At 29.8% G+C, this 16,659-nt stretch overlaps 1 protein-coding gene across 1 annotated transcript in view; it reads left to right on the top strand.

The window, feature by feature from the left end:
* The window catches only part of NCAM2 (neural cell adhesion molecule 2), a 421,403-nt gene that overhangs the window by 389,651 nt on the left and 15,093 nt on the right, over positions 1-16,659 (top strand). The window contains exon 15 of the mRNA XM_090270318.1: positions 542-722. Within this exon, the coding sequence (XP_090126444.1) occupies positions 542-722 (181 nt within the window). The remainder of the gene's footprint in view (positions 1-541; positions 723-16,659) is intronic.

Genomic DNA, 16,659 nt, shown 5'->3' with positions numbered 1-16,659 from the left:
AATTTTTTGCATGTTGTTTCATTATGAGTCTAAAATATTATAGTAATAAAAATGCTTGTGGTGATTTAAATCTATAAAAAATATTTAAACTTTATTTGCAAGACACTTTCTCTTTTCCCTCCCCCCCCCACCCCCAGCCAAATGAACCCTTAAACAGTGGTCTCTGGCAATTACTTTAATGAGTATATTAGGCTTTTTCTATATATTTTTCACTTTTTCTATTCACATGATTATTAATAATCAGCAAAGTGACCAAATAGCAATCTAATATATGTGATATTTTTAAAAATCTTAATGGAAGTGAATTACTATTCGCTGAATCACCAATGCTAATTATGAAATCGTCACTCTTTGGCTAATATAAAAACATTACATCTTTATAAAATTACTTCATTGATATAGCAATTTTATTCATCCCTGTGGATGAGAAAAATTTTTTTCTTGATGTTAATAAAACTATCTGTTCCATCTCAAGGTAATTTTTTTATTCTCAACTCTAGTGTATAGTAATTTATGAAATAGATTTTTATTACCTTTACAGAAAGATAAAGAAGACCAGTGGCTAGAGAAAAAAGTTCAGGGAAATAAAGACCACATTATTTTGGAGCATCTACAGTGGACAATGGGGTATGAAGTTCAAATTACAGCTGCCAACAGATTGGGATATTCAGAACCGACAGTCTATGAATTCAGCATGCCACCGAAGCCCAACATAATTAAAGGTAAGCAATACTATATGCTTTCTTAGGCTGAAAATAAACTTGATAGTACCTTTATAATCCCTCTGGACTGTTTCTTATTATTCAAAATATAATTTTATAAAAACAGGTGTAAATTCTAGATCCTCATCACGATTACCATGACATGTCTTACTCAAGATTTCTCAGTCACTCTTGCCATGGTGTACTGGTTAATTTATAAATCTATTTTGATAACTTTAGTGGTTCAAGTGGTGGGGAGAGGATGAGCAGAGGGTGAGGATGGAAGGTAAGAATGACTATTGAATATTAACGTGAAAAATTTATGTTGAGATCCACAACTTTGCAAAGGAGACAACTCTTCTGCCAGATATGTGGGAGCTGGCCCTCCGCTTCTGGGAAGATGTGGACAAAAATAATGATAAGCTCATTCATGCCTGTTTAAATGCAAGTTGATTTGGGAAACATTAAAATCAATTACACAGTGAGGCAGAAACACCCACAGACATAGCCCCAGAAAGAAATGTAACTAGAGTTTCAAGGAGACTCACAATGTGTCAGGACACACTGCACTGGTGTTCACAGCACACGGGTGTATTCTACCCTTGTTAAGTAACGGTGCTTACATCACCCCAAGCTGGTGCTATTATCAAAGTCCATACCAGCGCTAGGAAAATATATTTCAGACACGTTCCATAGAGTTAAAGATGCAAGAATTTATCTTGATTCCTAGTCATACTTACTTACGTTAGTGAGTTGTCATACTGGACACATTTTAACATTTACCGTTTCATTAACTATCATATCTAAAATCTACAGGTAATTTATGCACATGTATAAATATATATGTACTATTTACATATACATGTAGAGATGAGAGCAGCATGTTCCTAAGCATGGCTTTATTAAGTCATATAATAATAGAGTTTCAGTATTGTTACATAAAATTTTTGAGACTGCAGAAAAATTTATCACTTTGGTCACGCTGTTTAACCTTCTTGTAATTTCAAATTGATATTAATCTCATTATATTGTACATCGGTTTTGTAAAATTGAGAGCAGTTTTATACAATTAATCTTTCCATTAAAAAGTAATTACTATTGGTTATATGACTCAAAAACAATTAATATAATGGCTTTGTATTTCTAATATTAATTAAAAAGTGTTTCCAATTATAATTTGAGATTAGGAAGTTGGGAGCATCTAGAAATAATATGTGTATCTTATAATGGAATTTTTAAAAATTTACAAAGTACTTCTGCATTTATTATCTCATCTTACTCTTGAATCTGAATTGAACAATGAAGAGTTATCTTATTTCACTGATATAATTTTGAGAGGTTAAAGGATCTGTTCAAGGTCAGAACTACTTTAAGTCATATGAAAATCTAATCCCCTTACAAGATGGTACACCTACATAGAAGAATGGTTCGATGAACTATCAAATTCTTTGCCCCTGTGAGATTCAAACATCAATAACTGCCTCTAAAATTATAATATATTATGGTTGTAGTAATTATCTTCAATGCACATATCGAGAATATAGTATAAATACGATTCTTAATCAGAGTCAGAATGTTTAAAGGGGGATTGAAACAGTGTACTACATCCTCCTAAATTTTTACTTAAGCTCATATATTTGGAGGAAATAATTATCTTTAGCAGAATAAAAAGTAATGTTAGTATGAATTAAAAGGCAACATATTATTAACATTGTATAGATAAAACACAAACTGTAAAAAAAATTGATTTCAGGCAGGTAAATTTATGTTATACTCCAAGAGACACTACTATTTGTGTTAGAAATTGTTAACAAAACCCAACATTAAATATAAACAAAAAAGGTAAATTCTGAATGAATTTAGAGTCTCTTTATTGGGCAGTTGGGCCATTCTTGGCATAGTTTCTGAGGATGAAGAGTTTTGGATTAGGAGAATGAAGATTAACATAAGGTCAGTTTGGTATACATTAAGTTTTCAATGTCAAGTAGTAGTTAGATATGTGAGTATGCAGATGAAAAGATCTGTAGTTTGGAAAGATGTATGACAACGTTGTCAACTTCACCAGTGCAGTGGTATTTGAAGTCTGGGTGAGGTTAAAACCAAACACTGAGTAATGTGAAAAGGAGTTGATGTCTGTGGTACTCACAGTTGTTTCCTTAGTTTCTGCAAGGGTCACTGGAACAGCATAGATGTTCAGGGAGTGCTTCTTGACTCACTAAATTGCAGGCGTTAATAACTGCATCCTAAGAAACCATAATATTACATAGGAAGATGAAACCACACCATAAGCCCTCCAATGAGACTATGATGTAGTGTTCCTGAAACAACACAAGATTGTAGTATCTTGAACGTTAACAGAGAGTCATATTTCAAGAAGAAAAAACGTAAATCACATTTGACACTTCAAACGCTGTTGAGAGGTCAATGCGACTTAATCAAAAGAGATAGGAAGTGCCCTTATTACATCCAGCTTTGCAGAAGTAATGGGGAGAGAAATTAAGGAGAAATAGGATGAGGATTGTGTATGGGGTTAGTCTGCAGACCCTCTATGTTTATTTAATGCTTTCAAGAGGCTTTGTCATGAAGATGAGCAAAGGAAAAGTAACAGTCTGTGTTATAAGGACTTTTACAATGGAAAAAAAAAAAAAAAACAGAGCATGTTTCACAGCTGATAACCAGATAATGTAGTCAAGAAGTCAGACATATGTACAAATATAACTGAGAAGGTAAGAAATAGAATTCATACCCTCTAAATTGTTCAACTGATTCAAAGCCAGGGCAGCTTACTGGAGATGGGGAAATAAGAAAATATTTATATAACCTACAAAAATATCACCAAATAATGTCTAATTTAGTATGGCTAAATCCACTGACTGCTAAGGCCATGTCAAAGACATACCTTAATAGTTCAAGAATTATTTGATTTAGCTCTAAGAGATTTCTTGGAGCAAATCAAGTTTGTGATGCATGATAGGGCTTTTGCACCCAAAATATTCTACAGAGTTAAAATCATGTATTGGCCGAATAAGGGAAAATGATCTTTATGTGCCTTCATGATAATCACTCTTGTATTATATCTGATTTCTTATTCCATTTTAAATAAACATGCTAAATTCAAATTCATATCTGAAATAAGTTATCTATAATAAAATAGTAGATAATGTGTCTTTGATTTAATTTGAGAAGATATGAAGTTTAAAAATTAATTTAGCTTGGCTTTTTTGGTTTGTTTGTTTTTTCTGCTTGTTTTGTTTTGTTTATATAGAATGCATTGTAGACTGTCCAAATGAAGTTCATAGACTTTCAAATTAAGAAAAACATGTTATTTTTATGTAGTCAGATATATTTAACTTTTTGTAAGCAATACTCTAAATCTAGAGTACACTTATTTGTTGGACTGAAGAACTTATTTTGAAAAATGTTCATCTTACTTTCATGTATTCTGTTGATAATATTGACTCTTCCATATATGTATCTTAGTGGATACTACATTTCTTTATAGGGTATTATTTTAATTTTAAAAGTATTTTGCAATTAACATTTTCTTATCTTTACTACTAAAAGATGTTTTTATTTTGAAGGATATGTTTCTTAACAATACTTATAAAAATGTTATAACTATATATAGAACTAGAGTCTGGTAAAATTGCATTGATTTATCTTCTGTAATTTTTTAGGTATATTTTATTGATTATGCTATTACAGTTGTCCCAATTTTTTCCTCTTTGCCCCCCCTCTTCCGGGTACTTTCCTTCCTTCTAGCAATCCCCCTCACCCTTAGTTCATGTCTATGAGTTCTGGATATAGGTTCTTTAACTTCTCCATTTCCTTTACTATTCTTAGCATCCGCCTGTCTATTTTGTTCCTACCAATTATGCATCTTGATCCCTGTACCTTTTCTCCCGTTCTTCCCTTTCTATAATTTTAATGATTAAAAATAATGCTGGCTTGGTGGCTTGAATATACTGTTTTAAAAAGTCCTTGGAAATAAATTTATTTTGAAATCATTTTTATTATTTCTTTTGATCTACAAAATGTTTAATAATGTTTGTTATAACCAAAGAGAGACCTTAGTATCTTTCAGTAACCACTTACTTTATCTTCTCTTGTTGCTATGAATTATACATATCTGATTTTAACATTGACTATCATTATAACTTGGTAACAAATAGTTTTATTTATATGTTCTTAAGAATCAATGGTAAAATAATTCTAGTTTGTTCAATTAGGCATGTAATATTTCCATGACAATTCTTCACATTTAACAAACAAAGTGATGATATAAAATCACCACCAATATATAAATTGCTAAAATATTTCAGTTGATTTCTGTTTTCATGGGCTTTTTTTTTCATTATATGTCTAATGACTGTAAATTAGTTTGATGACATTCACTCTACTTCCATGCAAATCTAGTATACGCTGTCATCTCTGAATAACAACATGAACAATGAACACAATATTCAAGTGCATGGCAAATGCTAAAATGTTTCCTTAAGATTAAACATATGATTGCCATATAAATTGGAGAAATTATAAAATAACAGTAAATTGAAGTTCAGTTATTTGGTTTAGCACATAAGAAAAACATCTATAAATTACTTTCATGATCTTTAGTTTTTTAAATTATTTTAATGAGGTACAATGACATATGTCTAAAGTTTGCTTGCGGTCAGTTGAATCAATGGTTTTTTATTCTATTCTTATTGCAAATTTTCATTATGTGGATATGTAATTTTCACTTATTTTTTGGTAGTTCATTTACTATTAAGACTATAGCTACTTTTTATTATATGTCTTCTAAGAAATTAGCAAAGGAACTATCAGTAATCTTTACAGAATATGATGAGCTCATATTTAAAGTAATAGTTTGAAGTTACCAGTAGCACTGTGGAATAACTGGTGATTTTTCTTCTGTAAGTTGTATATTCATTATAGAATGATTAAGATGTTTACATTTAAACAATCAATGACAGAACCAATATCTGAGTTATATAAAATAAACACTATTAATATTGAGCCAAGCTATGTTTTTAATATATGGTAATTATTTAGAAATGTTTTATACAAACATTTGCTATATTTTGTTGTATCAAAATAACTGATAATGGCTTTTTGTAAATCTTGCATTAATTATTTTCTCTTTTTTTCTTTTCCTACTGTCACCTTTTTCTTTTCATTTCTTTTCATGCCTTTAACTCTACTCTTTTTTCCTTAATTATTTTATTCTTATTCTATTTTCAAAAACGATTTTCATCACGCAGATAAATGCTGGGAAGTGAATAAAGGTGAAAATGGAAGCCAGTCATGGCAGCTGAACGCTGCTGGGTTTTCTTTCATTGTAGCCATATGTTTGTCTTGCATGTTTAATGTTGTTGTATCATGAGATACTTTCTTTTATGCCCTGCAAATTTATAAGGCTAATCTAAAATTATAATAAAAGATTTTCTAAGATCAACTACTTATGCTGTATACTCACCTATAAACAATTAGCATCTTTTTCCTTCTCCAGGTTGTCAACCAATAAAGTAGATAATTTGTCAGAAAATCCTTGAAGGAAATTGAATCAGGATTGTTTGTTTCAGGTCCCAGTTCACTGAGTAACTTGCTTCATTCTAAAGCTCTCTTTAAATTCTATGGTTAACCTTATTAAATGAACACGTAATTTTTACTTGTAATTTAAGTATTTGCTACATCCAGTCTTCCTTCATTTGATTATTTTGTATAAATATTATTTTAATGATGTAGAATTGTGGATATTTTTTGTTGGTTTTAATTGTTATTCTTTAAAATGCAAGTTTCCAGCTTAAGGAACATTTATAATGTATAGATCATTCATCTGATCATTTTTACTATATTAGATGTGTATACTTATTTTCTTTTTTTGAAATCAAACACTACTGAAAAAAATCCAGTCTGTTTTTTTAGTGAGTGGAAATATCTCTATGCAGTTGCCTCACAGCAAATGATACATTAAACTAATATATTTAAAAAGTTGTACCCTATTGACTTAACTCGGATTGTCTTTGGAGCTGGATCAAGTTGATGTTCTAACAACATGTATACTTATTTATTACATTTTCCTGAGCATCTAACAGTCAATTACTTTGCAAGGACCAGAGAGAGAAAGTAATATTTTAGCTAATACTTTCAAGAAGATGAAATTAAGATGAGAAGGATGTGTTACTAGATTTCGCCTTTTAAAGGAAGCTGTGTTTGACGGAGTAGCATGAGTAATGATTTTCATGTTTTCATTTTTATTCATTATAAAATGAGAAAAAGGTATTGTGTGTTTTTCACTCCCAGGTAGCCTTAGCCAGTGATTCTCATTACTATTTAGGACAATTAAGAAGCTATAATATTTACATATGTTCACAAGCGTGACTGTAACTCACATGAAAATCAAATTTCTGTGTCTGGGTTTTGAGGTTTACTCATTAAACACCACTTTGTTGCATGACAGTATTCTCTGTTTCTCTTTAAAGTATAGCAACAGGATCCTATGCTGTAACATCTATGGCTAGACATGCATTTAGGAGTCTGTTTGCTTTCATTTATCTTTTGCAAACGCTTTGCTCTCCACTGTTGTTCCTTCTTCTAACCAAACAATGGACCCGTAGAATGCAGACGTGACCCACCCACAAATTAAATACACTTCTGCTTCTCCCCTTTCTCCCCTGCTGAAAAATAGGAATTTCCCAATTTGTGCACTTTGGGAATCTAACCTGTTTTTCAGTAATGTTTGGTTTTTAAATCACCATAGCCAATGTTCTGTTTATTTAATAACTAATTATAATTGTAACTATATTCCATGATGTTTGAGTTTGGATAAGATATGTAGTTTTGCTAATTACTACTGTGTAGAAAATACTGAGAAAACAAGAATTTCAAAAACACTTTCAGGATTACTTTTTCATTCATTATAACCCGACTGGATCTTTCCAGTAAGTTTTAACAGGGAAGTCATGTATTTGGTTGGCCAAAAGGCCCATTACTTTTTTCTGTATGCTGGCTCTAGTAGTGCTTAGTTGTCTTCAATTTCATTAGAAACAATTTTGTTAGATTGTATTGTGACAGCTGTCATATCAGCGTGCATTTAAAAACTTATCAAAATTGGTGAATTGTTGTGCAGCCATTTTAATATTGAAGATGGAAAAAGATATGCAACATTTTCAGTGTATTGTGCTTTATTATTTCAAGAAAAGTAAAATCAAACGTAACTGAAATGCAAAAAAGATTGGTGTAGTGTGTGGAGAAGGTGCTGTGACTGATCAAATGAGTCAAAAGGGGGTTTGCAAAGTTTCTTGGTACTATTGACATTTTGGCTAAATAAGTCTTTGCTGTGGGACCGCCTCATGCTTTGGAAGATGTTTAGCAGCACCTCTGGCCTGTAACCACGGGAAGCCAATAGCAAGAGACATCTGACATACTCAGAATATCCAAATCAGTAAAGCTATTGATGAAAATAAAAAATGTGTCTTTTACTCCGTGAAAAAAAAACATAACAAACATTATGGCCAACCCAGTTGAAATTAACTTGGCTTCATATATCACTACAAATAACTTTTGTGGGGAACATGGCATACATCTTTAGTAAGATAACAAAGTTAGTTTATTTTTTGAAATTTTATATTCTATAACTTAAGGTCACCGACAGTGATATGAAGAACACGCAGTCAGGTACATGACATCCAGAATGACATTTTGACAGTTCAGAAAAAAACCTAAAATTAAAATTCAACCTTAGCAGAATATTTCCATTTTAATGCGTTGTTCATTTAGATATTTTACACATCAAAGTACGGATCAAGTTGATAATTCTGAAATTAATAAGCAGTCTATCATTTGGCAAAATTTTATTCTTAGATGAATAATTACAGTTCTGAAATATGCATAACTTCATAGATATATTACAGACATCGTAAAATAATAGGCTCTTTGCTTTCCTTTCTCTTATAAGAAATTGAAAAGCACAAAATTATAAAAAATGCAGCTATCACATTTCAATAAATTATACCTTAGAGATTGTAAGTAACCTCCTATGATTATATGATAAAAACATCTTAAAATGTGTGTTGCCAAATTATCTTTTTTATTATCTGAACTTTAATTTTGTTATTTGCATCCATAAAATCCGACAGACAGTACATTTTGTCTAACTACTGTTTGTCTATAGGTCTAAATAAATGTAATTATTTGGTAAGCAAGATATAAAACTTCAACTTATTTTAAGTCTCTCTCTAGCACCACTCAATGCTTTTTTTATCCAATGGATTTTTTAATAAAATTATATGTCTGAAATATGTGAGTATGAACTTGTGTGTGAGTTTTGTGTTAATCATTATATATAATCAGAAATATGTGCCTAGAGCAATTGATGTATATATCATATTTTTAAATGTTAAGTCATTTAAATGTGTGTTGTTTTTTTGTTTGTTTGTTTGTTTTTTACCATATTATACCAGTTACAAGGCTGGATTGATGTGCTTATGCATGACTGTCATTGTCTGCATGTGGAGCATCAGGTTAAACTTGTTATGCTAACCTGAATATCTCCTTTTAGGAACCCAACTCTTTACAAGTCTGTCTTGTCTGTCTTCTTTTCTCCATATATTACTTAGTCTCAATGCTTTCTCTAACCTAATTCAAACTCAGTAATTATTTATCACATAACCAAAAGGCCCACCATACTATGTTTCATATTTACTAACATATTATGCTTAGGAGATAACAGTAAATCATTCTTTCCTACAAAATTTCTTCTTGAATGAGAGATTGTTAAAGATACTGCTATTTTTGATCCTTTGTCTCCTAATACTGTTATTCATTGAAAACAATTATATTTTATAAACTCTACAATTAATATTTGGTCCAAAAACATTATGCAAGGGCACATATATGCATTCATACTAGAAGACATGAGTAAGATTGACATTTTAATGGTTTATTTTATTTTTCTTAAAGTTGTTTTCCTCTTTTACTTAGCCTAAAGTATCTCTCAAGAGTTTAAAAAACATATACATATACCCACATTCTAGACATCGCATTCACATTAACCTAGGTATGTGCCCTGACCAGAGATCCAACCCACACTCTTTTTGTGTATGGGATGATGCTCCAACCAGCTGAGGCACCAGGCCAGGGCAAGCCACATACTTTTGGAACTGGAGGAACAAATACCTGAAAAGTTGTTGTTTTTTTTAAATAATATGCTAACAATGGAAAAACAAAATATTAAATTACAAATGAATATAATAATTCAAAATGGATATTTAGATTACCAACACAATAATTGTTTTTTGTTCTTGCTTTCAAGGATAATTAGTTGATATTTTGTATACTATTTTCACTTTGTAGTAATTTATTAATAAATATATCTAGTCATGTAAAATTATCTGAAAATTTCAGCCTCTTTGGTTTTGGTTATAGAAACAGCATTAAGAACTATAAATGATATATTACCTAAATTAAATACTATCATTTATAATTTTCTTTAGCCCTATGTATCATGATTACACTTGAATATAGATGTAGGATCATTAAGGTCATACCTAAATGTATGATTTCATGCATTTTATTATGACTCAAACTCTGAGGCATAATGTAACATTCGTTGAACAACTTTTGAGTTAATACATATTAAATAGTATCTATCATTTTAGCTATTTCTTTTCATTCGCCTTCCGTCTGAATTTTTCTTTCTAATACACAACTCCTCTCTCACTTCCTTCCTCTTTCTCAATATCTGGACATGAGTAAATAGAATGTATGCCTTCTATTCTTTTTGTGTTAATCATAGGTAAGCTTTAAAGTCCCTGCATTTGTAGTATAGATCTACATTAAACAGGCAGCTCAAATATATTAAATATATCAAATGACTGGAGATACAAATATTTTACCAAATGGTCCTTGAAATAATTTTAGTTGCAATAGGTACAAAGTCTATTTCCAAACCAGCTGACTATGTAATTAAAAAATAAAGAGTATTATTTAGTCACTATTTATACTTAATAGTTAATCTTCAAAGTCAGAAGATATCATCAGACTAAATTTTAGGTCTTTACTAAAGAAAAAAAGTCTTTCTAACATTTCATTAACATGTTCTTTTCAAATTGTCATCTAAATTTGAATATTGTTCTAGAGTTAACAATTTTTAACTTTTGAAATATAATTGTATTATTTCTTTTTCCTTTATTGTACTTAAGAACTTAAAACACATGAAATTATAAAGGTCTATAAGCAACATCTCAATTTTTATGTAAGGCAAATGATTCAATAAGTTTAAATCTAACTTAATTGCTCTGAAAGAAAACAGAGCAATCTTAATAAGATAAAAATATCAAAGGTATTTAAGTATAAGATTATGAACCAGATGAAGAACTCTGGTAGTATCTTCTACTTCCAAATGCTATTAACTACTTTAAAGCCTAAAATATCGGTCCCTAAGTAATACTGGAAGAGTAGAGTGTATATTACATCAGTTTTACCTATCAGTAAAAAAAAAAAAAAAAAGTCAAGGAAAACACAACATATATTCAAGAGTTTTATTAGTATATCTGAAATCTGAAATGCAATTGATATCCTCATGTCCTTGTCAGTAGACTATTATTTTACCTACTTTTTAAGACTTGTTTAAGTGGAATTTTAAATTAAATGTAAACTAATCTAATGTTGCTTGTATGAAGCTTAGCTATATTGCAAATTTTTTCATGTATATGTTCAACTTAAATTCAGTAATTCTTTACTATTTCATTTTAAGTAATAAAAATATAAAGTTGCACATTGCAAACATTGCATAATATTAAGAGGTAGCATCACTTAAAAAGCATATGGCAGTTTTAAAATTCTATGTATGTACTAAATGGTCAGTATGAAATCTTCTACTTAATTGTTTTTTCTAAAAGAAAGCAATTACATATTACTGTTTTTAAATAATATCCACAATTCATGAACTTTTTTAAGGAATATTTTTATTTCACATCTTACATTGATTTTATGTATAACACTTTGTTTTAAAGTGGCTATTTCTGATTATTTAATTGCATCTGTTTTCACCACAGCTTATTTCCATGAAAAAATGTACATGTTATAAATGTATTGTCCTCCGCACCATCTCTTATTTAAAACGCTCAACGTAATATTAAACACTATGTGTAATTTTATGCATGTGTTTCATAGTATATTAAATGTCATTTTATTTTCTGTATTTATGTGTCTCCATGGTTGTAATAAAGAAAACTGAAGAAAAACTTCGTTATATGTGTTTTCTTTATTACTGGTACAAACCCTTTCTGTCTTTGTTGTGTGTTTCCATTTCTAATTTGGTCAGGCCCAATATTTCAATGTAGTAAACATAATTGAGTTATTTCTCTTTTGGAAGAAATAATACATCATCGGAAGACTTATATTGTAAAAATAATTTAGAAACACTAACAAATACTGTTACTTTCATAGTGAAATAACTCTAAGGTCTATTTATAGAATTATATTACTAGTGGGAGGCCAAAATAATCGTAAAACAGTGAAACACATGAATATAGTTAGTAATTTCAATAATTATTCAGTAGTCTTACGCTACTAGCAAATGTTTATAAAAACATAGTTACTTAAAGTGATTTATTTTCCAATTACTTTGATTAGTATATCATTGTAATTCAGTTTCAGCACCATGAGAGTCAAGTTGTAGGAAAATAAGGTTCTTTGCTTATCCGCAACCAAGGCATGAAACATAAATGGCTTTGACATTTACAATAATAAAAATAATATAAAACACAGTGCCTTTTTATTTTTAAACATGTACTATGTCACACACTGTGAAGAATGCCAAAGTGCAATCTTTCACTCACTCTTCATACAACCCCTCTGAGGTATCATTTCTCCTATAATTTACATGAGAATGATGAGGCCTAAAGAAGTTGAATAAGTTATATAGTGAGATGTCACGATTTGAACCCATATCCAGGGCTCTTCATAAGCCATCATTACTTTTTTTCATTTTAGTACTGGACCCTGTTCAAATAATAAATTTTTAAATATAAATTAATCAGTTTTCTAAGGTAAAATAATTATATTTTCTGATTTAGACATGAATATATATTTATTTTATACAAACATAGGTATGTTTCACTGCCAGATAAAAAATAGTGTAGAAATTACAAAAGAAAATGTCCACTTACGGATTTGCATTATTTTAAGGCACACTTAATCTTTATTATTCTAGAATATCTTAGTCTCAAATACATATCTTTGTATATCAAAATATTTTCATATATATATATAAATGAAAGTTTTAATATAATGTTTATATTTTGTTATAACATTTGAACTTCTTTTATTGATACAATAGTTATAGAAGTTTTGTCCTTTGGGAAAAAGATTTCAATTGTATTTTATGTTCTTGTTTTAATTTTTTCCTGAAGTCTGATGACAATGAATTTATTTCAAATGGGAAGTATCTAGGATTGTTTGACATTAGTTAACAGCCACATTAACTTTATATTATTTTATTTTTTTGAGCCACTATGAAGAAAGCAATTTGAAGAAATCTACTCTAATGTTCTAATCAAATATCATTATTTTATTATTTCTTATATAAAGAAACTGAACATCAGAGAACCCAAATAACTAGACTTTGACATGAGCAAGCAACTCGAAATTTCAGTTTCCTTATCATTGTTTTATTAAATTACACTGAATCAACTGTATTCTATAGTTATACAATCATATATCTTTTACTTAGTTCCACAAATTTCTTCTTGTTTGGCCAACAGAGGAATGTATGTGGAAAAGTAAATGCCATGTATTAACTAATCACAGTTCCTGCCAGCTGTTAGTCAGCTGTTAGCTTTCTCATTTCAACTTGTACATGTAGGTGCTTCCCCATGATCAATGTAATAAACACATGCTGAGTTTATAGTCTTTAATGAACATCAAATTAAATTTTATCACTCTTTGACTTTTACACATTTTCTGAAAACACCTTATAAAAAGACATTAACATTGTTGGTACAAGTATTTTTTTAATTATATAAATATAATAGTATTTTACTTACTGTCTAATAAAAGTTAAAGTAAATATTTTCATCTCATCCTCTATCACTTTCATTTTAAGAAGTCAAAATAAACAGTTTCAACACATCATTTGCATAGTGGCTGTATGCTTGCTTCTCTACTGATTTTTCATTTTTACAAAGATAAATATTAAAATATTGAAAAAATCACAGTACAATAGTTCTTTCCTATTTAAATATGGTTTTATTTTATTTATTTATTTATTTTTTATTTTTGGTTTTTCAATTACAGTTGTCCCATTTTTCCCCATTTCTCTCCCCCACCCAGCCCACCCCTTCTCCTGCAATCATATCCCTCCCCATTGTCCGTATCCATGAGTCATTTATACACGTTCTTTGACTAAACCCTTCCCTTACTTATCCCCCTTCTCTTAAAATCGTCTCATCAAGCTTGCATTTCTGTTTTGAAGACTTCATTAGCAACAAGCTTCAATTTGTTGTTGTTTGTGTGCTATAGTTTCTATATAATTTTTACAAGGGTAAACTGGTATGTATGTTACATAGAAGATTAAATGCAAAACTCCCTAATGTTCTTGAAAAGAAGAAAATATTCATTATAACTGGCCTGTTTAGAATGTTTAGACATGTTCACAATGTTTAGTTTTAATACTATAACTTGATTTTTAAAAATATATAACCATAATGAAGAAATTGAGATCTCTAAGACACGATAGAGTGAGTGCCTAAAACTGGAAGTTTCGCAAAACCCAATATGTTACAAATTCCTTGGAAAATCAAAATTCCATTCATATTTTGTTTACATTTTTAATATATTGCCTCATTTAGAAAATTCTAAGGTATGTGTATTTAAATGTTTTATGATAAATAGATTACAGTTTTAGATTTCAATATCAATTGTAGTTTAATCATATATGGGTGTGATTCAATTTTGTATTATAGTATATATAATAATTATACCTAATTATAAATATATATATGTAAATTTTAGTATTATTTTATCTCACACAGTGTCTATTATTAAATATGTTACTAGACACTAAAGATCTAATGTTAATTCAATCACTAATCACATATAAAAGGCTGAGTCTAACTACTGCATTCTTCAATCTCAACATCAAGCAGTGTTGGCTGGCATATCTACATGCATTAGGGAAACGGGCATGGAATAGGAGAGAGTAGCCCATCCTCTACGAGCCCTGTTCTAACCATTGCAACACATTCTACTTCCCTGTTTCTAGCAACTCCCTGCCATCTTTTGTGAAAAGAGCACTCTTCGTAGGTTTTGTGGGTGGTGTGGTGGTGTTTGTGTCTTTTTTAGATACTTGTTTGTTTATTCAATTGCAAGGTCCATCCTCTTCACACTTAATAAACTTCATCCTTCCAATCACCCCAATATCTTATCTCTAATATCCATAACTACCCTCTAATTTCAGAATATATTATATATTGTCTTTCATATGTCTCCATCTTTGCTCATGCCATGTTCTGACTGACATGAACTCCACTTGACATATGGAGAACTTCTACAACACCGTATCAAATGTTATTTTCTTTACTATGCCTTCCTTGACCACTCACAACAAACTAATATGTTTTCCCCACCTATCTGCTCAAGTCACAGTTTTTATTACACCATTCGGAAAGCAATTAATGACAGTGAATTTCAGTTTCTAAGTTACACCTTATCAGCCCTCCCAATACATTATGAGCTCCCCAGATAATAAAGCACTTGGCCTTTTTCTTCACAACCACTTGATAGAGTTGTTTAATAACATTATGATAAATTAAAGGATGTCACATATATTTTACTAATTTATCTCTGTACAAACATTATTTTTGTAATACCAAAGGACTAGAAAATATTTTGCAAAGATATTTAATTTATAAGTATGCCTTTGTTAACAAATATATATAGGAAAATACACTCAGAAAGCATAGTTTTAAAATTATAAGTGCTATTTATATAATAACATGCTTACAATTCCCTTTCCATCACTAAACCAGATATTTTCAATCAGCTATTTTTTCTCACCCCAAATCATACTTACTTTTTAAAAAATGTCTGATTTTTCAATGTTGCCTTTAAAATCCACTCTCTTCCAAATCGTACCCCTTAATAGGGAGAAGTGATTTGGAATAAAATTTTGGATTACCCTTGAGTTTATAAAAAAAAAAATTGTTATACATGTAACAGAACATTTTGACAGAAGAATAAAAATGGCTAAGGAGTGGGGACTAATAAGGAATAGTGAAGTAAAATAGAATTTTCATCTATCAAAAAAAGAAGGTTGTATGAAAACAAATTTGGGAGTAAGCCATAAACTGCCTATATCAATATGGTTTAACTGAGCAAACAGAAAAGACAAGACCACCTTGTTAAAATGTACTGAAAATAGCCTGAGAATTTAAAACCTATGTAAATAACAACACTGGACTTTATTAATACATTTCAGTAATGTTGAAATATTATTTGAAAATTGTGCTTATAAATTTTAAAATCTGAAAATTCCTAATTCCTAAATTATTATGTGACTATTGCCAATAGTATTATCAAGGGACAAGAAAGCAAGAAAATTATATAAAATGAACTTCCACGTAACTATTATTCTCCAACATGAACTGTAATGATTTGCTTCTAGATATACAAAGAGCTTCAGTGAACTCAATACATGTTCATTGAAAACACAGCAAATTTATTATCTGAAAATCTAAAAATCTCTCCTACATACAAAGCTCTTATAAAACAATGTAATTATATATATACTTATGTACCATTTTTATAATTATAACTCAGTTTTGATTTCTTAATATACAAGCATTGGGAAAAGTAGGTTTGTTTTTTTTTTTTTTTTGTAGTTGTTGTGACTCTCTTTGAGTCAGTAAAGCTATTGTAATAATCATAACCAGCATGTCTTTTTCCACACAAA

This window comes from Furipterus horrens, unplaced genomic scaffold (genome assembly GCF_987537825.1).
Source record: "Furipterus horrens unplaced genomic scaffold, mFurHor1.1.pri manual_scaffold_1, whole genome shotgun sequence".
NCBI classification, from domain to species: domain Eukaryota; kingdom Metazoa; phylum Chordata; class Mammalia; order Chiroptera; family Furipteridae; genus Furipterus; species Furipterus horrens.
This window is presented reverse-complemented; position numbering and strand designations above follow the sequence as displayed.